The sequence below is a fragment of the Aristolochia californica genome, unplaced genomic scaffold (assembly GCF_029961685.1).
Source record: "Aristolochia californica isolate CCGP_79_NKW_82.1479 unplaced genomic scaffold, dmAriCali1.0.hap1 SCAF_5, whole genome shotgun sequence".
Lineage (NCBI taxonomy): Eukaryota > Viridiplantae > Streptophyta > Magnoliopsida > Piperales > Aristolochiaceae > Aristolochia > Aristolochia californica.
This window is the reverse complement of record NW_027182214.1, coordinates 1,309,633-1,335,040: the sequence shown is the minus strand read 5'-3', so window position 1 is coordinate 1,335,040 and position 25,408 is coordinate 1,309,633. Positions and strand designations below refer to the sequence as shown.

The following is a 25,408-nucleotide window of genomic DNA, read 5'->3' as shown; positions in this document are numbered from 1 at the left end:
AAATAATTTCATGGAGTGTTTATGGAATGTATAGGCAATTTTATGGAGTGTTTATATAAGTATTATGTATATAGATTATGTCCAATTTTAAGTAGAAGTCATGCCGAATTTTATACAAGTATTATATATATAGATTATGCTCAATTTTAAATAGAGGTCTTACCCAATCTTATACATGTATTATATATATAAGTTATGCCCAAATTTATGTTAAGGTCATGCCTAATTTTATGTAAAATGTATACATAATTTTATATACAATTTATTTGATATATATTTTTAAAAAAATTTTAAATACATGTTGAAACTCAACTCGACTCGAACTCGGTTAAAATTTTTGGGCTCGAACTCGATAACACGAACTCGGTAACAATTTTAGGGTAGAGACGAAACTAGACTCGAAATATTTAAATCAAACTCGACTCAAACATAAACAAGTTCGGGCTCGACTCGGCTCGTTGCCAGCCCTAGGTACAATACACCAATTATCAATCATTCGCATCAAAATTGGATCGAATTAGATAACCATTTCACATGTTCAGCACCAAAATTGGATCAGCCTTGTACCTATATCTAACTCTCTATCAAATTAATGAAGATCTAGGATAAAACCTAGTATCTAATTAATGAAGAACTTGGATAAAACCTAGAAGTTGATTAGAACCAATCTCTTCATAAATCCATGTTACCCCTATCCAAATAAAAAAAAATGTTAACTCTCAATTTTTGCTCACATTCTTATCTGTCATAGACAGCCCCAGAATTCTTTTGTAGACATGAGCATTCATCCCAAAAGGTCAGAACCCTGCCATTCCCTTGAATAATCCATCAGTAACAAGAATCTCAATAGGGATATGGACTAGTTGGGACGAGGAGGATAATATTGCTGCTGACCTGCCGGAGGTGGAGGCGGAGGCGGTCCTCCAGACTGATATGGATGGGGATACTGTTGATAGGGTGGTGGAGGTGGTGGAGGATGCATGTACCCATACTGGGGATAGAACTGCTGGTACTGACCTGGATGAGATGGACCTGGATGAGGTGGACCAGGATAAGGAAACTGTCCTGGTGGTGGTGCTGCTGGTTGCTTTTCTGCTTTGCCATCACCAGACCCGCTTGCAGAACCTCCAGTCGCTTCCTGCGATGGAACAACTGCACCCATTCTCTGAGGATCCATGGAAGGGTAGTATGCCCTCTCAGGTTGAGCCGGTACTGGAATATTGAAGTAGTTGTAATATTGTGGCTGGTCTTGAGTCCCTGGTGGCTGGGGATGTTGAGTCTGCTGTTGCGATATGACAGCCCTGGGAAGCATCCCTCCATGAGCTACACTTCCTGCCATGTTATCTTGGTTCTCTGTTTCAGGCTTTGGAGCCTGAGGTCTCCCCCACATCAACTTCAGTCTTAAACCGTTTATCACTAATTTATTTGACAGTTCTTCAGCTGCTTTCTCTGCACCTTCCCTGGTTGTGTAGGTAACAAAAGCACAAGCTCGTTGGGGCACTAAGCGTATGGACTCGATCTCACCATGAGCGTAAAAGCGATCACGCAGATCTTGCTCTGTAATTCTAGCATCAAGGCCACCCACATAGAGAGTCTTTATACTCTCATCCTCAGGAGGCGCAAGGGATGGCATTTCGCCTGCCTTGCTCAGAAGCTTCAGTGCAACTGGATCATTGACCCTGCAGAAACATGGAAGCATGCACGCATTCAGTTAAATGAGCAGCATAATCTATCTCAAAACTTTGGAGCCAAAACAGTGAAGCATCCAAAGCACATGCTTATTCTCGAAGCTTAGAGACAGAACTATGTAGAGGAAAGAATTTTGTAGTTCACATTCAGAAAGAAAAAGAAAAGAACATCTCAATGTTCAGTATCTAGCTAAATTCATGCGCAACCCTCGGTATCAACCTTCCCTTTGCCAAAACCATACATAGCCCTCACTGTCTTGCAAATGCAAAACACAATAGGACATGAAATAAGAAATCACTTGAGAAAAAAAAAAACAAATTGAAATTCATCACCACCTAGCTTTTTTTTAGAGGCTAGCATTTGACAAGTTAAATAAATTAAATTAGGTATAACAGATTAGAAGCTTTGGTTACTAGCTCAGAACAACTTCTCTCATTCACAACAACTTGAGGAGTAAAATATAACATAAAAAAAACTCATCTAACAACAGTACTTGAAACAAGCAAATGTTGCATCATCAACATTCAGTATGTTTCACATAAAATTCAGTAAAATTTCTATTCACTACTATGAATAAGACCTTAGAAATAAGAAGCAAAAAGCAAATACGCACCCATAATAACGATCTTTTATATTTTGCTGAGATAATTCTCCAGTTATAGGCATTTCATGACGATATGGACACTCTGCACCTCTTGTACATTCCCCACGAACATAGAAACTACAAACATGTGCACGATTTCTTTTGTAATATGGTGATGTCCGTTGAAGCTTTAAGATGGTGTCATTTGGTCGTGCCTTCCCGTATGAGGATTCATAATCTAGGCCAGCTCTAGCCTGTAAAAAGCAGAGTCATTTACACAAGATAAACCAATGAGAAACAGAATAATAAAAGACTGCAAGGAAAATATACCATTTTTTACAAAATGTCAGACAAACTTATGCACGCATGATTAGTCACTGAAGCAGGACAGCCTGTGAGCATGTGTGTTAAAACTAAGACTCCAGCTACTTCATGCAACATAGGATACCAGAATTTTCTCGCAATGAAGCACACTGCAACTTAGCACTTTTAAATTAGACTGTAACTAAGACCAGTAATTGATAAACAAAGACTAACTATAGTCAATGCACTGACAGAGTGGAAGATTGAACTAGCTTGAACAAAAGCTGGAGACCTTGATGGCAGTTCTAAACATAAGAGCGGTCTTTTTTCTACAAAACACAGACAATGACGAGAGGAGAGCAGATTTCTCTAATAACCCAAAGCAGCGGACCAGGTAGGATTAACCCAAGTTGGATATCCCCACAACTCATTAATAATAGGATAATAGAGAAAACTTTAATCGCATACTGAATGCATATTAGTTCTCTATTAACATTTTTTTAAAAAAAAATAAGTCCTCCAATATTTCATAGAAAAAGGTTCAAGTGGCAGAATATTTCGACTCTGCCCAGCCAATCCACCACACTAATGCTAAAGCATTGATTACTATTGTAAAATCTATACTGGGACTTGCAGCACTGAAATACTTTCAATAAAAAATTTGCCCAACCAAGAGATATATTCATCAATAGTATCAAGTCTATGCTTGAGGATAGATATTTCAGCTTCACAGTTATCTATCTTTCAAGCTATAATTTCTAATTTAGTGTTGTAAATTTTATCTGGTTGAAAGGGCTCAGTAGGTGTGATACCTAATTGTTTCAGACAAGGAAGACAAGCCTCTGTAAAGCAGAGGGAGCATTTTGCCCTTTGCTTTTTGCTGGGATACCATTGGCATTGAAAACAGGGGTTACTGTCTAGGCCGGTAAACCATAACCAGGAATGGGCGCATTCGGTAGTGGTTTCCATGAGATCAAGATGCCCGTCTAAGTCTAAATCGAGAATAAGATCATCATCTGAATCTGAAGAGTCTTCTGACATAGTAGGGAGACTAACTATACTATAGATGGATTCTGTGTCGGACATATATTCATCTACCTCAATTAGGTTTTGTTGGACGTTTTCTACTAAGGTTGATCTTTTTGAGTTTATGTTTTGTCTTTTAGGACAGGTATTAGCTAAATGCTCAGTCTGACCACAAATATAGCAAGAAAGCTTATTTTTATAGGTTCTTTTGGGGTTAAATACTTTCAATAAAAAATTTGCCCAACCAAGAGATATATTCATCAAGTTTTCCTTTTCAAAAATTTTCCAAATTTTAGTGAGTGCAATTGATTTGGACCACCCAAAGCAAGTTTAAGAACACATTCATCAGCAGAACATCCTCTTTGAGAAAAAAATATACAATAAAAAAGTGTGCTAAATTCCATGTAGCCAGGTAGGAAGATATGGGCAGATAAAGCAAGCAAAGACACTAGAACAACCCAAAGAAAAATAATGAGATATATTGCCTCACTCTTGAGTCAAAATATACCCTCCCAAAATTTTCTTACAATGAAAGCAGTATGAAACCGAATGAGGCTGTCCTCTCTATCAGGTATGAATAAATGCAGTATCACAGACCAATTATTATTATTTTGGAGAAAGCATGAGACAAATTTCATTGCAAAATAGAGAGGAATACAAAACAAAGCCCCCAAAAATAAAAGCCAGGTAGGGGGGTAAGGGGGGGTGGGGACAAAAGCTGCATGCCATTACATTGCATTACAAATCAAACTCAGACAGGACAAACAAGATTAAATGATAATAGTAACTAGAAAGGCTACAGCAAGATACTCCATTTAAACAATCAATAAAGCAACTACACAAAAAAAAAAAATGATCCAAGACTCGCCATGGTCATTATGTCAGTCTTGTTGACTTGAAGTAGAAAAGTAGCTTTTTTTCCTCCAAAAAAAAAGAAAAAAAAAGAAAAGGAAGCTTAATTTAGAAGAACCATAACATGCAATAGAAATTAAAGTAGGAAGGAAGCTCAATTTAGAAAAAACAATAACATGCAATAGATATTTACTCTTACTCAATTTTCAACCAAAAGCTGTTTTTCCTGGTTTCTATATGAAACAACTTCACACAGATTTTTATAACAAATAACAAAAGCAAAGAAGCCCCTAGTAAAAAAATAGAAAAGCACAGGTCTACATACCCTTCTATCATGTTCTTCAGCAAAATATTCTCTGTTTACATCACTTTTTGGAATAGAATCATGTGAGGTTATAGCTAAAGCAGTATCTCGAACTTGAACAGGCAATCCATATTCAAGATCAAGAAGACACACTTGGCAGACATTTTTCAACTTGCTGCATGTTTGGCACACCTCTGTCTTTTTAAATCTTGCATCTCGACCAGGCCTCCATCTGAAAACAGTAAATGGTCTCGTACAAATTTTGCACTCTTTATCATAATCAGCTTTTGTCTGCACAATTAAGTGAAAAAAAAATGTATTAAGACCATTATCCCTCAAATCTTTACTGAAACCAAATGGATCATAAGAATCTATCTTCTGAGACATGACATCTTTCCAGTCATAGACACTTAAACAGAGTCAAAGACAATAAAATAGAACATCATACAAATAGTTCGTCCATGGTCTATCCAAGAAATATTTTATTTTCTTTTTTAGGATAAAATAAAATTTGAAAAGTTAGTGTCTACATTAGACACCCAAAACCTGTTAGACTTGAACCCATTACATCACATTAAGAACCCATAGAGCATAAAATTACAGACTCAAAAAACTATAAGACAAGCTCAGCAAAGTAGGTCATATACACACCTCCACATTCAGATACTCAAGACTAGAAAATTTTATTTACCTTGGTTAGCAACAAATGACTAATGCCTGTCATCTTGTTGATAATCTGGATTCCAATAATATAGTAATTCAAATACATACCTCCAAGTTAAACAGAATCAAAAGATCTGGATAAGGAAATAGATTTTTCCCTAATTGCTGATGTCTGTTGATGGACAGACAAGAAAATGGGACCATCAAATGATATGAGTGAAATTCAAAAGACCCTTGAAAGAAGTCTGTCCTAACTCTAAATATAAAAATGATAAAAACTGCATAGTTGGTACCAGAATTTGATGAAGTATGCCTAGAGAAGCACAAATGATAAGGTCTTGGGATCAAATCAATTTAAAAATAATGTTGCCGTCTAGAAAAAATAACCATATGCGGAAGGGTGTATGATGAAATTTCTTAGCGGTTTCATAACAATACAAAAGATAAAGCCCAGACAACCAGTCACCACATGGAGAATCATAGTTATAAAAGAAAAATAAGATAAAAATCCTAACATGAACAAACAGCCAACAACCAGAAATAACGCTGAAATGACTGAACTTTACCATTCGAACATAGGGATTATCCCCAAGACAGGATTCACATATTATAGGAAAATCAGAACGCTCCCAGCCATCGGCCTCTACATCTCTCAATAGTCGATGCGCCATCTAACTAGATAAAAATCTGCAAAGAAACAACAAAAGAATTCTCTAAGTGGCAGTTTGAACAAAAAGTAAGACCTTTTCATCTCCTTTCAGTGTAGAATGTTCTTTTCAAGTTTTGAATCTAAAGGAAACAATGAAGACCATAAATTATGTCTATCTTTATTTAAATTTTACCACCACCTCTCAAGGCTCCTATCCTTTACCAAACAATAAAGAGATTATTGATGAGTTAATTAAAATTTATATTCATAGTCACCATTCCCCAACCAAGGAGTCTAAATGGGGCTTGAACAGAATTCTTTACTCAATAGGCATATGTGTCAGAATAACTCAACCTATTTTGAAAAGATTTAAATTGGTTCAGTAATGCTTCAGAAACAATAAAAAGGATTCTTTCTCCGAAGTATTTCAATGAAAATAACATAAAATGATTTGATTACTTAATTTTATTATTTATTACAGAGCTCTTCCTTAATTGTATAACTTTTAATCATCTGATTATGTTTCCTATTAGTTATATACAGATTTGATACTTACTCTTTCATTTTATTTTTCATATTCTAAAAGTTTCTTTTCCTCTTTGTAGGTTCCAGAAACTCACTCCACCCCATTAAGACTGTTTCAGGAGTCTATTTTTTTTGCAAGCCTATGACCTTTCATAGTTGTTCAATTTAGGTCGAAGGCCCTATCCCAAAATGACTAGCCACTTAGGGATAGTTAAATAAAAACCAAAAGAAAAGGATATTTCATTTGAAGAGTGAGAAAATAAATAAAATGAAGAAGTAACTAGCTGGAAAAAGCTCAGTTCTAACTAAAGTCCTCTAGATTTCCTTTTCTTTATTTTATTTCATCTCAAATCAAACGGCACCCTTGAACTATGGAAACAAGTTTGAAAAACACCTAAAGATCTACGTCCCAAAAAAAAGTGAAACTTGCTGAAGGTTTCTTTTTTATGGGGTAGCTGATTATAGTTAAAGAGACTTATTACACTAATTACATGAATCTATATTAAGGTCAGACTCAATATGACTCCGGCTAGATTTTCATATTCAAATAACTAATCAGAGATCTGGAATCCTGGAAACCATTCATCAATGTAGTGAATTGGTAGGCAAAGGACCCTTCTTTCTCTTCCAAATCTATGAGAAGAATGAAATGTTACCATATTTTGACAAAAGATCAACAATAGTGCGTCAAAGAGGGGCTAACACCATTGGATGGATCAGTCATTTTGATCAATTCATAGTCCCCAAGGTAGATCAATGTGTAGTAGAGTATGTGTATGATTTTTTTCCCTGATTCTCATCCATCAACTTTCTTTTCGAAAGAAAAGATATTATACTAAAGGCCCATGCTAAGTGAAACAACAGCAGGAATCACAAAAATCCAGCAAGAAAACAGCTAAAAGAGTGGATGGGGGTGGAAGAATGGATGGGAGTGGGGAAAGGTTGAGGGGGTGGAGGTGGGGATTGGGTAGGAGGGTCCATCTCTCCAACAATGATCTATTGGAGACCTCAGTATATTTTGACAAGCAATAAACATAAGTGCAATTGGGAGAGAGCTTGATGTGGAGTCCCCAATCCATCAAACTTTAAACCAATCTTTTCCAAGTCAAACTTCATATACTTTAACTAGGTCATTTATGCACTTCTCAGTTGACATGAGTGCACTTCTAGGGCAAGATAATTCATTATAATAGGACACCAGAACCGAGAATAGTAACTTGCATATAGGATATCAAAAAATTCGAACAGATAAGAATAGCATCAAAGTTGTTACAAGCATGAACTCTTATCACCAAGAGAATCTCAATACCTAGATGAACCAAGCAGCACCACTCCTTTGTCAACCCAATCGCCTCCCTAACTCTCAGCTGACTTCAAAAACTTTAATGAATATTAAAAGTCAGATAAAAATAGATAAAGATTCACAAGTAATATTTCAAGTAGACAATTTCAAGACGACAACCGGACAAAAGCACGGAAAAAAATGACTTCGTATATTCACCTCTTCATCCATTAATAACTCAGAGAATCCCACAAAATAAATAGGGGATCCCCTTACAGCAGAGGAATCTAAACCCTAAAGGAAATAAAAGTAAGACCCTCCTCGATGACGACTCTAATAGCGCAGTCCCATAAAACAGATAGACACGGTTATTAGCATATCAAATACCTTCGAAACCCTTCAGATAGTGAACAAACCCTTCAAATTAGGATAGGTCGAAAAAGGAGTAACGAAATGTCATCCCACCATCTTATAGAAGAGAAAGGAGTTGAGTAACAAAAAGTACGAAAATCTGTCTCCTCATTCGAATCAGAAAAACAGTTTAGGAGATAAAACCCCAGTAAGAGGAAAACCCTTGATAAATCTCAGAAAGTAGAGTCGAAATTCATATAAGCAACGTAGCCATTGCATTACCTGAGAAAACGAGCAACCAAGACAGAAGAAACCCAACAGGGCTTTCTCTTCCTCAAGCCAGTGCTTATAGTGGGTCACAGGCGATTCGAGCTGAGGAGCTTCGATTCGGGGCAGGCACAGCGAGGAGAGAAGTTGAACCAAGAAACCGGTAGCAGGCGGCGAATCGACGGGCTGATAGGATTCATATTTGGGTTGTGGTAGAAAGAGGAAGGGGTTTAAATGAAGCTGCATGTCTGTTTCCTGTTGACATGGGGTTTTTCACCTTTTTTTCTTATTCATAAAATAACTAATTTAAAATTTTATAAATATAATTAAGAAAATACTAATTTTGACTGGTCTAAATTCCACGCTGGATAGTCAATTTGCCACATCATCCTTGACCGGCAACGTCGCAACACGTCGCATGTAGAGTGCTATATCGTCCCCTCGGCACGGAAGATGATTCTCTCGTCGGCGCTGGCGTTCGACTCTGCGCCGAACCCGATTTTCCATTACAAGCTCGTCATTGTGGTGTTACTGACAGCGGATCCTCCTCTGTTCGGAACAATTGTTCAGGTTGTTCTCATCTGAGACCGGGATATGGGAACTATCCGCTGCGCGCGTTGGTTCTAGTCACGGGCCGATTGATCATGGAAACGTTGCCGGTTTTCATGAACGGGATTCTGTACTGGGTCGTTTTCGATCAACTTTTCCGGTACGATACTGACCCGGACCTCGCCTCCGCAGACAGCTTCTTCGGCGGAATCGTGGAACACGACGGCTCACTCGCTTGCATCCGTTGCCGCGAGAGCCGACCAATGGATACCGTGAAGATCAAACTGCGGATCAGGGACGAACCAGGCGGGACGTGGGAGTAGAAAAACTGCATCCAGCTGAAGAAAGCGCTGGAAGACAACGATGGGAAATTCACGGTGACGGATCGTTTGGTCCGTCTGTACGATACTGGGGTTATCAGCGTTAAGCCGGTGGAGGTCTTGGGCGGCGTCATGGTGATCTGCATCTACTTCAGGGATGATGGAGAACCCCTCAAACACTCCCGGGGGATTTACCATTTTCGAACGTACCACTGCAGCCTTGTGAATTTGCTCTAAATCGATTGGTCATATGACCAGAACATGTTTCTACTGAACCAGATTTGATTGTTTTTTCTTCTGAATCCTGGAAATTTTCTCATGGAAGTCCGTTGATGCCTTCGACGTTGAAAGGTTTAACAATTCGACTGCCATGAAGCAAACTCTCTTCTAAACTAACCTGGTTACAGTTATCTGAAAAATCTGTTCTATACAGAAAGCAGTTCTTTTGCCAATCTCATAGATTCACTACAAGATCTTCTCTAATTTTCAAGTATTTCTAACCAGACATACTTGTCCCAGATCTTAATTGAAGAATACAGTTTTAACTGAAGATAAAAGCTGCAGATTTATAACACTTGTATCTGCCCTATCAATACTCTGCAGAATCATGAACTTTTCTAGCTCAAAAAGTAGTTAGGAATCATAAACTTCCATTGAAATCACTACTAAAAACTACGAAAACAAAGATTATCAAAGATTATTTCTCATTATGATTTATACAAATGCCTCATTAATGAGATTTCAACTTGCCCATTCAAAAAAAAACAAAGGGTGTTACAAACATTCATCAGTACAATAAAAAAATTTACCAGCTTAATACATCCTCATGCCCTATCTCCACTTCAAGATTCATCGGAAAGCCACCATATATTATCACCAGCATTTTAGGAAATTCACATGTAATACCCATAAAAGGTGTTAGATTTGTGAAAATAGTTAGGGAACTTAAAGAGCCTCCACCTAGAAGATAGAACTTCGAAGAACTAATAACTCCAGTAATCACTGTAAATGTCAAAACGACCAAACTTCCTGCATGATTCCTGAAGGTATTCTCCTCCAGGACTTGATAAACGCATCCAATATGAAAAGAGCAACGTCTAAATCTCAGGTTCCTTCGTCTGATGCTCAGACCATTGGAGGATGAACATGATGCAGCCTCAAACAGTCCAGCAGATCAAGCCTGAGGAACTCTCAGTGGCACAAATATTTCTGTTAACCTCGACCCTGACTCAAAACTCAAGTTTGCGGTATAAACTCGTATGAGTAAAAACTCTTGATCCCCCAAGAGGCTTCATCGGTGCTCCAGGGCAGGTGTCAGCAAAACCTGTTAATCGAGGCAAATGTCTAGGTGTCTGGAACACGTTCAACAAACTACATTCCAACGGTAAGTTCAATGATGAAATCTCAGCCACCTGCTTTGAGAGAACAAAATCCAAAATAGATTCATAAATGGCATCCAAAAGAGACTCTTCATACTCCTCACCTAAACTCTCTACAGAATTGCAATCTGAATCAAATAGTAATCTCCGTGCTACACGTGACCGTGATTCTTCCAGAGGCATCTTACGAGGAGCAAGGTTCATCTCTTCAGGTCCAGGAGCAAAGGGATTGAAGACATGGCTCTTTGGAGTACCAACATCAGGACTTGAACCTGTTAACTCCATTTCATCGCCATTGGATGAAGTTAATCTTAAAGATGTCGAAGAAGCGGAGGTTGACGTTAGGGGTGTTTCACTTCCGGCAAGTGCAATCACATTTCCTCTGTCTGGAAGAGGTGTAACGGGTCCTACAGGGTTACAGTCGAACACATTCCAATGCTTGGCATCTTTAATATGTGCAGTCTTGGTTGCCTCCATGTAACAGGTATCAGAAGAAGAGGGAATTCCTGACTGTCTTTTCTCAATCCTAATCTCAGAAGCCATATGCTGGATGCAATCAAAAAGAAAAACAAGCAAAATTAACAGAAACACACAAGCAATGCAATATAGGGAAGCTAAGATAGCAGAAATTTGATCGTCTCTTACTCTGCCAGTTTTCAAAACAAATGAAAGATTCAATAAAGGCAGAACCATATATGAAATCGTCTTCAACGTCGAACAACCGCTCCGCCAATTCATAAAAAACAAAAATAAAAGAAAACAAAACAAAACAGGGTTTGCAACTTACTATCACAAAATCCACAACAATTTCTGATTTCTACCAACAACTGAAACCAAGAAGAAAAAATTAGACCCTGATTCCTCCAATTTACCACATTTCGGGTGTAAAAAGGTGGATTCTCAAGCCGAAAGACACTCACCCGAGATCGCCGTGCATTTAAGAAAATCAATCAGTGGGTATAGAAACTCCCGAATGAACACCAACAGAAAACAACAAAAACCAAACAAATCTTCGACCTACGGATTGAGAAAAGCAGCTCGAAGAGGTCACTCTCTTCTTAACAAGTAACCAACACAACTCGAGACAATCAAACGCTATAAACACAAAAGGGGTCATAATTACCTGAGCCAACGGATGCGAAGATCGGAGAACTCCTGCGCAGAGAAAAAAATGGAGGGAAACGGGCTTCAGGCGATCCGTGTGCGGTTCCTCCAGCCAATGGAAGGATACCACGACCAGCTTTGTCGCTGGAATCTCTTGGGACTGGCCAGTAATAATAGCTAAATAATGAAGCCAGCTTATGGCTTCTCAATAAAGAATTCAGCTGGATACAGAGGACATCTGTGTTTTTTCTCGAGTAAAATCAAAAACTGGTAGCTTCCATGAATTACATGAAGAAGACGAAGGTAAAAACAAGGATTTTGGGGGTAAAATGGCAACTCATTTGTACAATTGCAGAAAAAAAATCAAATAATGATTTGTATTTTCCAACTTTTTCTATTCGGAAAAAAAAATGGGCGTATGAACAATTAAATTAATTTTCTATTAAATATTTATTTAAAAAATAAAAAGGGGGAGAGCCCTCCTCTCACTTGCCAGTCCATTTTTTTCGTTTTTTACTAGTCCGAGTGACGAGTCAACTCAGCGAATGGAAAAACCATCAGGCACCAGCAAATTTAGGGAAGTTTAGGGAAACACCTGCTCCGGTTATGGCTGTCGGAGCAAAACGCGGATCCTTTCCAGATGCCTTAGCAGCCGTTAATGTGACTGGGTCCAATACGTTCCACGGTCACGATGACGTCTCTTTTGGGGAAACATCTCTCGCGTTCGCGTTCTTTGATCTCCTTCCTTTTCGCGTCCGCTTTTAACCCTCTACCTTCCCTCTCTTTCAGCCCCTTCGCTTTCCCTCCATTTTTCTGCACAGGACTGTATCTCGAGTGTCTTCATTCGTCTGATTCATCTTTTCTTTGGCCTGGTACGCATAGCTCCCCGGACGTTCGTCTTCAGGTATATCGAGTCACGGTGTTTAATGCTTGCGATTTTCTGCTTTTCTAAATCGATGTAGATTGTATTGTGTTTTGTAGGGCTTTACCGTCGTGGGTATTTTCGTGTTCTTGGAAGGTGATTTTTTTGCATCAGCATGGCAGTCGGGGTTTGGGGTGTTTCGATTTGGGTCGGTTTTCATTGCCCGTGTATGGGAATTTTGGGTTTTATTTGTTTAGGTTGGTGTACGAAAAAAATGCAGTTTCTTATAGAGTTCTAAGGTTTTCGTGGTATGATTTGTTCGTAGAGATTCCGTTTCCGAGGTTATGGTTGTCTGTTTTTTCGTTTTCTTGGCGAGAGTTCGCTACATTTGTCAAGATCGTTGTGTTTTTTTTTTCTGTTATTTATCATCTGATTTATCAGTAGAATTTTCGTTACTGAGGTTACGGTTGTCCGTTTTAACCCATTATTGGCGTGAGTCTGCTACATTTGTCTAGATCATTCTGCAATTTTGGTCTGTTTTATGTGTCATTAACTCGCAGTCTATATTTTCTTTTTCCCTTTGTTTTTCTGCTTTTGCGATATCAATTAGGGAACCGATTTTTCTGCGGAGAAGTTACTTTACATTTTGCTGTTTTTCTATTGAAATTTAACCGAGCATTTGAATGACATTATTGAGTTTGAGTTCTCATTGTATGTGAATAATGTTTTTCCCTTTGATCAAGTTAACTTGGAATTCTTTGGATAGAGATCCTATAATCCTTTTGAGGATGATCTCAAATAATGGGTTATGTCAGGTGAATTCCCTAGATCATTATTTTCTCTGAAAATTCGAGAGGGTAAGAGATAGGTAGAATTTTCTTGCTGTGTCTCTTCTCGTATTATCTTCTTCCAGATGTTGTAAAGCAGTTATAATACATTCAAATAATTTCGTTATGTTAATTTTCTCTTTTCTTTATCTTTTTCACTTAATTTTTTTCCAGAATATGGGTTCGGAGATTGGGATTGAGAAGCTGGAGTCTGTAATACCTTGTTCTACATGTGAATCTTCTTACTTGGATTTATCTGGGGTTGCAAATATTAAAGAGACCAAGCATTTCAGTGTACTTGACTGCAACCCTATAGGGCCCCGGACTCCTGCAGACAGAGGAAATGAGATTGCAGGGGTGGGAAGCGACTCTCCCCTTACTTCAAGCTCATCTTCTTCAACACCATTGAGAGAAAAAGTCTCCGATTCTGATGCAACTGAATGGACTGGTTCAACTCCTGATATTTGCACTCCAAGAAGTCATGTTTTCAACCCCTTTGCTCCTGGACCTGAGGAGCTGGCCCTTGCGCCTCGTAAAAAACCTCTGGGAGAATCAAGGTCACAAGTGGCAAGAAAATTAAAATTTGACTCAGATAGTAAGTCAATGGAGGGTTTAGATGGTGAAGAGTCTGAAGAGAGTTTCTTGGAAGCCATGTATGAATCTATTATGGATGTTGTAGTCTCAGTACATGTGGATGAGGTTTCATCAAAGAATTTGTCTCCGGAAAATGGTCCATTTCTTCAGTTTGAGACACCTAAACATTTGCCCCTATTAACTGGTATTGCTGAAACCTGTCCAGGAGCACCCACGAAACCTCTTGGGAGGTCAAAGGGTTTAACCGACACAAGTTTATGTCGAAAGCTTGAGTTTTGAATCAGGCTGAACCTCATTGCAGCCTAGTACTGGTTGTTTAGAAACTTTTTGTGTTCAAGTTGAAGTTCTTCAGTTGTTGACCAACTTACCTGTTAGCATGACAGTCCATCATGCGGACCGGTAATAGTGCAAGTGTCAAAGGAAGGAAGATATTTCTTGCACTTCTTATAGTGGAGGTACTCTTGACCACAGAGGTTTGTAAGCTTTAAAAGATCTGCTTGGTGGTTCGATTTCCCTCACCATTGTTTTAGTTGGTAAGTCTAACTCCCATTATGTGGGTGTTAACTGCACATACCTATAGTGCTGATGATAAGAATGTCCATGTATGATGAATTTGAGTGTTGTGTCTGATGTTGAAGGTGAAGGAAGGGTGTTTGGTTGTAAAGAGAATGTGATTTTAATTAAGCTGATGAAAGTATGTAATGTTGTTTCTGAATGGGAAAACTCTGTAATATTACTAGTGGGGCATTTGCTTTCTGTTGTATCATCTTCCATCAGAGAAGAAATTTTGCATTCGAGTTGCTGTCTTGAGGATAACTAATGGTGAGGAATCTGTTTCAGTTGGTTACCTCAGGATAGGTAAGGCCAGCAAGTTGAAATTGAAAGCACTCATATTTTTACCTTATTTAACAAAATTAATTGAATATATGTGAAATGACGAAATCACCCTTAATCGAAATCCCCTTTGTTTCACTCGTGAACCCTAATGTAAAACCGAATCCCACCTCCTAAATGACATTGTTGTGCCACGTCGGATTCCGTGAATCGCGGGTTAGATGATGACGTGGATAATTCCCGCTCGTCGATTTTCATGCTGAAAGAAAGGACGCGTTATGCTCTCGCTGCGACGTTCTTTCTTCTATGAATTTGAGAGGAGAGGGAAGAAAACAGCCAGGAGAGAGGAAAATCGGAATTCTGGTCCCGGAGATCTGTCAAGGTATGGATTTGTCGATCTTTGTTTTCGTTTGGCATTGTTCATCTGATTATTGCTGACAATGCCGTTCTGTTTCCTATTCTGCTCTGTTTTTTTCTCTATAGATTCAGGTGATTTCACGGGAGATGATCGTTTTGAGGATGTGTTCATGGTTATCTTGTTTCTTTCTTTGCATTCTGTTTCCTTTTCAAGTTATTCTGGAGGTTATTTTTTTTCCTAATGGCTCGTATTGTGGTCATCGATTTTTGGAATTTATTTGCTTGATCCTATTGGTAAGCTGATTGATTATTCGCGGTGTTTTTAATTTCGACGCTATTACACAATTCTTCCGACTTCGAAGTTCGTCTTAATTTTTGCCTTGATTTGGTTAAGTTTTATTCATTTTTCCTTTCATGAAAAGGAACGGCAGTTTGCTAATCGAAGAGCGAATGCATCAATCCGATATTTCAAGTTTTTTTATTTGTCGCCAATAGCTCGTTCGCCTGCCTTCGATCATCGTTGAACGGCCGACTGTTCCTTGCATATTTGTTTCTTTCATAATTTCTCTTAACCTCGTGATCTCGTCAACAATACATGAATATGTGTTCTAGTTTATTTGCAATTGAGCTTTGTTCAACTTCATCTTTGTTAGATTTGCAAAGGAGGATGTCTGGACCCATTGAAGAGATTGGTTCAGAGTCGCTTATGGATAACATCAAATTGAAGCTTCATCACCATGACGAATCCACGTCTTCTTCCGATTCCGATAATGACAGGACCTCACTCTCATCGAAGAAGTTCCGGTTGTTTGGAAGGAAGAAGCCTGTTCATTCGGCTCTCGGTGGAGGAAAATGTAATGTGCTTTCCTCCTAATTTTTCATTAAAGTTTCATTCTGTTTCAGACGTATTTCATTGTTCGTCAGGAAGTTGATTTGCATTTATTTAAAACAATTGCAGAATTCTGATTTTTTGCTGCCTTGAAAAGTACTCTGCAGTTTAAAACCAACTAAAAGATTTTTATTTAATTGGTCATTATTTGTAAGAAACTTGGATCAGAGTTCATAGGTATTATAACAGAGTTTACAGAGTTACAATTTTGAGACGATCTCAAATTCTATCAATTCTTATCTTTATCTCTGTCAATTCTTACTAGCAATAAACATTTTGTTATTGCTAGTCTCCCTCGAGTATCCTTGCGCAGATAGGAGTGGTTTATTTAGATTCGTCAACGTAATCGACATTAACACGATTGAACAAGATTTATGTGAAGGTCTTGATGACAAGATTGTGTTCATAGCCATAAGCTGATTAGTTTTGATTGAAGTCGATGCAAGAAATAAGGCATGACTACTCTGCTCTTTTGCTAGAGCAATCTTTTGACTACTTACATTGTGAAGCAAAGCTCTTTAATTTGTGGATTCACTCTGTTTATGACTGAAATAGTTTTTTTTTTTACCATCTTTGCAGCTGCTGATATTATTTTATGGAGAAACAAGCAGATTTCAGCAGCCACACTTGTTGGAGCAACTGTTCTGTGGCTAGTCTTTGAGTGGCTTGGATATCACTTGTTTACTTTTGTCTGCCATGCTCTAATTCTTTCCTTGGCGATATTGTTCTGCTGGTCCAATGTATCATGTGCCATCAATAGGTCAGTTTTTTCCGTAACTGATCATATTTTTATTTTTGGACGATGGATTATAACATTTTGTATGTTCAATGTGTGAAGTTGGATCCAAGGTTCATCCCAAAATGACTAGCTAACTTAGGAAGTTTTTTCCAAACTAATAAGAAATTAATTCCTTAACTTAAGATCTTTGTACTCACTAATCTATGTGAGATTATTCTTTAATACAGTGAAGTTACTTTGTAAACCCAGATGATATCATGTCCTTCACAGTTCACTGTATTTTATTCTCTTGAAGGCCGATATCCTCCGGTTGCTTCATTTCTGAATATGAAGCCAACTATGAAAGTTTAGTGAGCATTATGCTACAAAATAGAGTCAGAAGGCTGTTTTAGATTAGCTTTTCTGCTTTCTTCTTTGCACTTACTCGGCACTCTTGATCCTCATCATCCATATTTGTAGCAACTGGGAAAAGACGGCCTAAGTTGGCTACTATTGCTAGCATTCCTTAAAGCTACTGAGAATTCCTTTTTATCTTTATTTTTTCTTGATTTTCTATCTATGTTACTGATAGGCTGAATGTTGTACTTTTGCTTTTCTCCGCCTGTCTTCGAAATCAGATCTATGCCCACATTTCCTGAAGTTATCTTACCTGAAGACCTGTTTGTGAGCGTTGCTCTTTCACTGAGATATGAAATGAATCGAGCTTGTTCTACATTTCGAGAGGTTGCCTCTGGTAAAGACTTGAAGAAGTTTCTCATGGTAACGTTTCTATACATAACTTTGCCTTCTGCAATTTTCAGTTTTTTTCTGTATCTTTCTGTCTTAAAGAAGAGGAAAATATTGTTTTCATAGGTGATTGCTTCCTTGTGGGTACTGTCTGTAGTTGGCAGCTGCTTCAGTTTCTTGACCCTCGTCTATATGGGTGAGTTAGCTTCCTCTAATTCAGCTTTATTCATCATTTTTCATCTGCTCATTCCCTCTCATAAACTGTTGTCTTGCAGTGTTTGTGCTGTTGCATACCGTCCCGTTTCTGTACGAACAGCACGAGGACATTGTGGATAACTACGCTGAGAAATGGTGGATCGAAATCAGAAAACAATACAAGGAGTTGGATGAAAAGCTGCTCCAGAAGATCCCCAAATGTCCCTTCAAAAGCAAGAAGCTCTAGAGTAACGAAGCTCTTCTTTCCCCTTCAGCTGTTGAGGCTTGTTTGTTCAATTTCTGAGTTCCATATCGAGAAGTAGTCCATGTTTCTTATATAAGCCTCTGAGAAATTCAAGAATTTCTTGAAATTTCATTGTTGTTCCGTTGCCAAATTTCTTACTTGTTTCAAGGCAACGGTGCTCATTTGCAAACCAGTAACTCAACAGAGAATTTAATCTGATATTTATAGTCTAGTCTCTACAGCTACTCCGAAAAAAAAGAAGAAGATAAAACACCTCTGTTCATGCTTGCTCCTTCCCGGTTCCTGGCGGCAAAAATGTCTCCCACCATCCATACTCGTATTTGGGATATGGCGCCACCCATTTCTCCGGCGTCTCAAACTTCAGTTCTGTTGGATTCGAGGCCAGAGCTTCTTCAAGATTGCCTGCCTCGAAGCTCTCTGCCAGCACCCGATCCAGTCTCAGCTTCATAAACCTGTAGCAGCCATCGGCGAACACATTATTCCAAGATGAGAAAAAAAATCTGTCATTATAGGTTAGGAGAAATGTCTTACGTGATCCAAGGGCCATTGGTCGAGACGAGGGCAACGGCGGGTCTCTTCAACCTCTTGGTGATGTCGGGGAATTTGTCTAACAATTTTGGTTCAATGACGAGCCAGAAATCCTGCTCCTTGTTGCGCTCTTCGAAGTTCCTCAGCCTCTCGAACATGAGCTCCTGGAAATGCTCTTCTTCGTCAAGCATGAACTTCGCATTCGCCACCACGAAATAGTATTTCTTGGGTTTCTCCTACAGAAGAAAACATCCAAAAAGATCATGATCCAGAATTTTCCGTACTCCTAGTAATGCAAATAAAATAACCGAAACGGAATTCAGGATATGTATGATTGATGCATCTGGATTTGAATTTCGAGCAATTCAATTGATCCGGTGAGAAACTCGGAGCTGCATTCACTGAGATTTATGAAAAGAAAACAGCAAACGATCCGAACGAAAGGAATTGTCCTAATTTCGAAGATCTCTTAGAAAAATTGAGCTGCAAGGAGAGATTAATTCCAACCTGCTCAGAAGAATCAGAGGATCCGAGCTGTTCGGAATCGATAGCGACGGCTTGCGTCACCGCTGCAAACCGTGAGAAGCTTCTCTTGTCCGAGAAAAACAGAGCTTTGCTTCGACTTCCGAACGATCTGGAAATGAACTTCCGCGGAGAAACAATGGAGGGGAAAGGTCTCTCGCTCTGCATCGCCGGGAGTCCGGCGCAAGAGCCGAGAGATAGAGCTGCCGGCGCTACCATTTTCCGGTGATAAAGCGAGTGCGGGAGCTGATAGAGTGAGCTCTGGAATTTGGAGATTCGCAGAGAGATCTTATCTACTCGTATCTGAAGAAAAGGCTTTTCCGCTTTTGCCCTTCCAATTCAAAAGCCTTGTGTTCTGATCCGGGGAGTCGACGAGGAACTCAACTGAGTCGACTCGGTTTAGGGTGGACTGAGTAGTAACACGAGTCCAAAGTCGAAAAAAAAATATAGCTATTTACTTCAATTGTCTTCGATGGGACAAGAAAAGCTTCTAGTGTCCAAAGAGGGGAGACATTTTAATCAACATATATATCAATAATTTATTAAAAATTATAATTTTTGCAAAATACCTAATGTGCATTTTAAGGGCATTGTTTAAAAAATCTTTATTTACCCATGTAATCTCTTGATGGTTACATGAAGTCTACCATAAGATTGAACCATCATAAATGTCTTGGTCCATAAGGTTGTTGGGGGTAACCTATTCTTTTTTAAACCAAAAGAGGAATAATAAATTTATTGGACCCATGTCTTAAACAACCTAACATCACCTCAAATCACTATATTTATTAATCCCAACAATCCTTATCAGATTGGTCTATCAGGAGTCCCACAAGTATAGAGATAAGGCACCCCTCCTCTTTATGTTTTAATATTATTATCTTTATTTTATCTTTAAAATAAGAAAGATGTTTAATGAAAGAAAATATTTTAATAAGAAAGTCACCTAATAACTTATATCTATATTTTATCTTTTTTTATAATCTACTAAGCTAATTGAAAACTAAATAAATAATATTTATCATGTCAAAAGTCATTGTGACTTCTAGTAGGGGGGGGTTTGTCCACAATGAACTTGAAATGAAGTGAAAAGAGGAGAGACCAAGAGAGAAGAGAAGTCGGGAGGTCGAGAGGCTCAAGCCTTGTGCTCTGTGATGGAGGTCGAGAGGGAGGAAGGCTGACAAAGGGGGGAGGGAGAAGAGAAAAACAAAATTGTTTGATTCGTAGAACGGGTATTTTGCATGAGTAAATAAATTGACGTGATTCACTTAAAGTGTAATTCATTGTATATTAACCCCTTAATCTAATGAACTAAATAATACGGGAGTGTCACTTCCTGTTGGACTAACCCCCCCTTAGTTATCATATCTTTAAAATACATATCTATATACCTACTAAGTGAAATTGGAATGAATTTGACTCTAAATTTAATAGAATTATATTAAATAATAGAATAAATTTGAGATCTTAATTCATGGCGTCATGGGTAATTGATTAATGCAAGGAACAAGTCCTAAGTCCTTTCTGAAAAATATTTTATTTTACAATTCGTTAGTGCCCCCCGGTAAAGCTTTGAATTGGTGAAATTTTCCTCGTTCTCGTAAAATTTAATACCCTTTGCTAGGATTCCGGGAAACTTGGCGCGTGGAAAAGAAATTGCAGTCGACGTATTTGACATAGCTTTGCTATTCTTTACGGGTTGACGGGTGACGACACTCTCAGATAAAAAAGAATATTCGCTTCCCGTATTCACATATACACTACTGGCGTATTTTAGCGTCGTCAGGGTGACCATGATCCTATGGTACGAGTGGATAGCCGAGAGCTAAACTCGCCGGACTTCCCGTCGGAGATACTATCCGGACCAGGCAGCAGAGCTGCCATCACAGGCGCCGATGTGATGCGGCCGGTGACCTCCACCAGAACCCTCCTCAATACCCCCAGCACCTCCTCCATCGTCGGCCGCTCCCGCCTGAACGGCCGCACGCACCGGCAAGCCAGGTTGAACACCTCCTGGACCGAACCCGGTTCGATCTCCTTCCCGAGACGCGGGTCCATGATCTTCTCCATCTCCGGCTCTCCGCCGCCTTCTACAATCTCCACCACTTCTCTCGCGCACTGCACGATCGACTCCGCCCCGCCGGTGGCTGTTGCCTGCACCGCCCGCCGCCCCGTCACCAGCTCCAGCAGCACGATCCCGAAGCTGTACACGTCGCTCGCCTCCGAGACCTGCCCCGCCGGGAAACATTCCGGGTCGAGGTACCCCAGGGTCCCTTTCACCTGCGTCGAGACGTGAGTCATCTCCGATGGGACCACCTTCGACACCCCGAAGTCCGACAGCTTCGCCTCCCCACTCTCCGTCAGTAACACGTTTCCGGGCTTGACGTCACGGTGAACCACCCTGGTGGAATGCAGGAATGCAAGCGCCTCCGCCACTTCTTCTGCAATCCTCACCCGGTGCTCCCACGATAGCTCGCCATGGCGGAGAGCAGTTGCGAGAGTCCCCCCGGCCATGTACTCATAGACCAGGATGTGCTCCCTCCGCTGCACGCAGTAACCCACCAGAGTGGTCAGGCTCCGGTGGCGGAGCTTTGCCAGGATCTCCAACTCCTGGTAGAACTCGTTTACTTTTCGCTTTAGGTATATCTTCTTGATGGCGACGCACTGACCGGACGGCAGGGTTCCGAGGTAAACCCTCCCGGCTCCGCCTTGGCCCAGGAGGAGTTTCCGGTCGTAGCCGTTCGTCGCGGCCCTCAGCTCCTTCTTCGTGAAAATGTATAGACCGACGACGGGAAGCGGAGATTTTATCGTGGCTGTGGAGTATCCGTCTTTGGTCTCTCCCCGTCTACGGCTGGCGAAAAAGGCGAGAACGAGGCCGACGACTAGAGACACGAACGTCCCCGCAGCTATGCCGGCGGCAATTTTCCCAGCTGAGCTTTTCTTCTGATTCGACCTAGAGGTCTTGTCCATAGAGGAAGGAGGAGATGGGATAAGGTTGCTGGTGCTTAGATCGGGGACACTGTCCAGGATTTGAAGCATGCAGAGGACGTAAGACTGGAAGTGCCGGCCTTCCGACCAGGACGCCCAGATTCCGATCGTAGCCGCCATGCCACAGGGGACGAATTCTTTGCTTTTGGTCACATCGAGGAGCGCCAACGTCGCCGCGATGACTGCGTTTTGGCAGGTTGTGCAGCTCGCCTGCTCCGACAGATCTGCCATCAAATTCAAACACACTGATGATCGGCCTGATTGGATCCTTCCCATTAACCCGATAAAATTTTTCCTTTTAATTCGAACACGTAACTGTATCAGAAATTGGAAGAGAGATCGAATAATTTAAAATTCGCAGTTCACCTTTCCCCTTGGTGCAGGCGCGAATCGAGTCGGACAGATTAACAACGGAGAGGATACGCGCGACGGTCGGGTACAAGCACGGTCGAGTTTCAGCACCGACAGTAGAGTTGACGTTGCAGCGGTCACCGGAATGAACAAGCGACGACCGGGCGAGGCCATTTCTGACGAGGAAGGATGCAAATCCATCAGAGCAGGCTGAGGCGTTGGCCTGAGGAAGAAAAGCTTGGCCGGAGATGTTAGAGTACTTGACTCCTGCGAACAAGTAAGCCGCAGATACGTACCAGCAGCAGTTCCCGGGGTCGACGCCCGTGTAGTTAGCATAGCAGAAGGATGGGACGAGGGAGGAAGCAGCCGGCAAGTTGTAGGGACACGTGGCCGCGCCGGAGGCCGCGGTGAAGTAAACGACGAGAATGACCGCCGCCTGGAGAGGCGGCGGCAGTGGCTGACGACGCCGCATTTTATTGCATGGTTGGGAATCCGCGTTCAGAAGCTGTCTTTTATGGAGTGGATGAAGGCGAAAACTATGAGTTTTGACCATCTGATGCTTTGGACATTTTGTACGGTTTGGATTTGTTTTTGTTGTTTGTGGGCCCGGTTTATCAATTTTGTTGGCTTCGATGGATTGATGAGGCTGGACTTTACACTCCCGTTTCCCAACGTCTTGACTTTGACTGATTGCGGCATCGAGCCCTTCACACACGGCGGGATTCTGAGCCGCTTCTCACTAGAAAAAAAGTCATAGTAAATGATGCGAAATGTAATTATTTTATTTGTTTATATTTATATAATAAACTCTTTAAAAGCCTATAAAAATTTATTAATTATTTATTTACTTATTTATCGAACAATAGAACATGACATAAGTGTATCCTTATGCCATGCTTTATCTTATGATATATTAATTTAAATAAATAATTTACTATATTACTCTTATATATATATATTAGGTAATTGGTTAATCGGATATAAAATAATTATTTAATATTTATATTTATATTTATTAAATGATAAATGGGTAATCGCATAAAATCATCTGAATAATTAATCAAAAACAATTTTGTTTCATATTTATTTTATTTTGCAAACGAATTACAAAAAAATTGATCCATACGTTATATATCATGAATGAGACTCATCCACTGAATTGAGATAAGTCCTAATTTATATAATTAAACCTTTGAAAACAAGACCTTCAACCCCTCTCCAATTATGAACGGCGAACTGCGATTATTGTGGTGATTCGATTGCTTAGTGCAAATTCCAACCTATTAAAACTATTTAAGTCTTAATCAATCACTAATCCTTGGCGAATTTATCAGTTCTTACCTCAAACAATCGAAATGCTTGAGATTTTCGCAGTTTTTTTTTTTTTTTTTTTTTACAATGGGATTGGTGAAAAGCAAACTATCTATCTTAGATTTTCATAAATTTATTTATTTATTACAAATATTACAAACATATAATCATCTTTAGCACCAATAATAATGTCATTAATTAAATGATTTTTTCAAATAATTCAAATATATATACATTACAATCATAAAATACTAATTAATAAAAGCAACATAAATTTCAAAAAACTAAAATTAACAATAAATATTTACAAGAGCAAAAATACCCAAAACAAAAAAATTAAATAAAATATATAAAAGGAAAAAAAATAAGGTTCACATCTTAGTCTGGTGCTTGCAATCCTGTTTTCGGATCCTGACATCCGGAATCCCGATCCCGAACTGACACTCCGAAATCGCCACCATGTTTCGCTTGAAAATCCCCATCACGTTGAGCCTGCCTGGCACCCTCGTGTACGCCTCCATATCGATCTCCCCGGCCATGATGTCGCCGATAAGCCTGCTCACGTCCGGCAGAAACTTGTCCGCCTCCACCGTCAAGTTCACCCCAATGTTCTCCGATCCCCTGGCGGCGACACTACCGGGTGCGACGTCGGCCTCCCCGACCTGGGTCCCGTTGTAGAGGACGACGCTTTTCCCCGGATGGTGCTTGAAGGCGACGCGGTTGGGGTTGTAGACGTGTAAGCTGAGGCGGAGGGATACGTTGAGGTTGACGGACGTGACGGGTAAGGTGAGGCGGGGGGCGACGCCGTCGACGGTGGCGGAGAGGAGAGTCACCTGTGGGTCGCGGTGTTTGAAGAGGGTGAAGGCGAGGATGAGGGAGACGATGAGGAGGGTGAGGAGGAGGAGCGCGAGGGCGATGCAGAAAGGGCAGAAGCGGCAGCGCCGAAGGGCGAGGGGGGCCTTGGGGGCTGAGGGCTTTCCGCTTTCCGTCATGGGTGGGAGTGGCCGGGGGGAAGAGATGGAGGGGGAAGGTGTGTTGGAGATTATAAAGGGAGTGCAGTTAATGGGATCGAGCGACCAACTGTATTGTGTAGAGAGGGAGAGAGAGAGATTAATTAATGGAAGAAAAAGGTTTCCAAAAAATATTCAAATATTTTGAACAAAAAGGTTTTGTAACAACTAGCTGTCACCTGTTTGTTTTAAATGGGTTCAACTCCATTCAAAGAATCCTTCTCCATGTCAAGCAAGCATTTATGCTCTGAGTTTGTTGTTTGCCCCATCAATGCCACAGATGTTGACTCTGTTCTTTTCTTTTCTTTTCTACTTTCTACTAAGAATTCAAAGGAAGGGGAGGAGGACCCTAACCCACCACCCTCCCTACCCCATCGCTTCCACCCAAAGACAAACTTCTTCCCATACATACCCAAGATTAGTTACCTCACATGCCCTTGAGAGCCGGCACTGATCCGACCCAATCTCTCCTGAATCCAAGTTGACCTGGCCGAGTCAGGGTCGACTCACCCGATTGGAAGACCATGCTCCTAACTTCAACAAAAAAGGTTCACGTCACTCTGA

General features: G+C 40.2%; 7 protein-coding genes across 9 annotated transcripts; 2 read left to right on the top strand and 5 right to left on the bottom strand.

Annotated features, from left to right (window-relative positions):
- Nucleotides 1–640: 640 nt before the first annotated feature.
- On the bottom strand, nt 641–8,713 carry LOC137965878 (zinc finger CCCH domain-containing protein 40-like). Of its 2 annotated transcripts, XM_068812251.1 has the most exons (6): nt 8,510–8,713; nt 7,904–7,974; nt 5,987–6,107; nt 4,779–5,048; nt 2,303–2,526; nt 641–1,679 (listed from the first exon to the last, which is right to left on the bottom strand). In XM_068812251.1, the coding sequence occupies exons 3-6, from the start codon at nt 6,089–6,091 to the stop codon at nt 860–862; spliced, it is 1,419 nt and encodes a 472-aa protein (XP_068668352.1). In that variant the 5' UTR covers nt 6,092–6,107; nt 7,904–7,974; nt 8,510–8,713; the 3' UTR covers nt 641–859. The 2 variants fall into 2 exon arrangements, with proteins under 2 accessions (XP_068668352.1, XP_068668353.1); XM_068812252.1 differs by lacking the exon at nt 7,904–7,974.
- A 1,335-nt stretch (nt 8,714–10,048) lies between these two features.
- Nucleotides 10,049–11,981, bottom strand: LOC137966551 (unknown protein 1-like). Its single transcript, XM_068813213.1, has 2 exons — nt 11,866–11,981; nt 10,049–11,288 (listed from the first exon to the last, which is right to left on the bottom strand). The coding sequence occupies exon 2, from the start codon at nt 11,283–11,285 to the stop codon at nt 10,593–10,595; it is 693 nt and encodes a 230-aa protein (XP_068669314.1). The 5' UTR covers nt 11,286–11,288; nt 11,866–11,981; the 3' UTR covers nt 10,049–10,592.
- A 556-nt stretch (nt 11,982–12,537) lies between these two features.
- LOC137966299 (unknown protein 1-like) lies at nt 12,538–14,923 on the top strand. The gene is made up of 2 exons (XM_068812880.1): nt 12,538–12,750; nt 13,710–14,923. The coding sequence occupies exons 1-2, from the start codon at nt 12,538–12,540 to the stop codon at nt 14,406–14,408; spliced, it is 912 nt and encodes a 303-aa protein (XP_068668981.1). The 3' UTR covers nt 14,409–14,923.
- A 364-nt stretch (nt 14,924–15,287) lies between these two features.
- Nucleotides 15,288–18,350, top strand: LOC137965748 (reticulon-like protein B1). 2 transcript variants are annotated; one of them, XM_068812080.1, is made up of 7 exons: nt 15,310–15,345; nt 15,447–15,493; nt 15,974–16,174; nt 16,789–16,969; nt 17,566–17,707; nt 17,801–17,870; nt 17,950–18,350. In XM_068812080.1, exons 3-7 carry the CDS (start codon nt 15,988–15,990, stop codon nt 18,114–18,116), a joined length of 747 nt encoding a protein of 248 aa, XP_068668181.1. In that variant the 5' UTR covers nt 15,310–15,345; nt 15,447–15,493; nt 15,974–15,987; the 3' UTR covers nt 18,117–18,350. The 2 variants fall into 2 exon arrangements, with proteins under 2 accessions (XP_068668180.1, XP_068668181.1); XM_068812079.1 differs by lacking the exon at nt 15,447–15,493 and having other exon boundaries at nt 15,288–15,345.
- LOC137965749 (protein YCF54, chloroplastic-like) lies at nt 18,308–19,435 on the bottom strand. Its single transcript, XM_068812081.1, has 3 exons — nt 19,170–19,435; nt 18,666–18,898; nt 18,308–18,586 (listed from the first exon to the last, which is right to left on the bottom strand). The coding sequence occupies exons 1-3, from the start codon at nt 19,401–19,403 to the stop codon at nt 18,394–18,396; spliced, it is 660 nt and encodes a 219-aa protein (XP_068668182.1). The 5' UTR covers nt 19,404–19,435; the 3' UTR covers nt 18,308–18,393.
- A 1,370-nt stretch (nt 19,436–20,805) lies between these two features.
- LOC137966298 (proline-rich receptor-like protein kinase PERK3) lies at nt 20,806–22,995 on the bottom strand. The gene is made up of 2 exons (XM_068812879.1): nt 22,539–22,995; nt 20,806–22,396 (listed from the first exon to the last, which is right to left on the bottom strand). Exons 1-2 carry the CDS (start codon nt 22,993–22,995, stop codon nt 20,967–20,969), a joined length of 1,887 nt encoding a protein of 628 aa, XP_068668980.1. The 3' UTR covers nt 20,806–20,966.
- Nucleotides 22,996–24,205: 1,210 nt separating this feature from the next.
- Nucleotides 24,206–24,826, bottom strand: LOC137966297 (uncharacterized). Its single transcript, XM_068812877.1, has one exon. It carries the CDS (start codon nt 24,824–24,826, stop codon nt 24,206–24,208), a length of 621 nt encoding a protein of 206 aa, XP_068668978.1.
- Between the last annotated feature and the right edge of the window lie 582 nt (nt 24,827–25,408).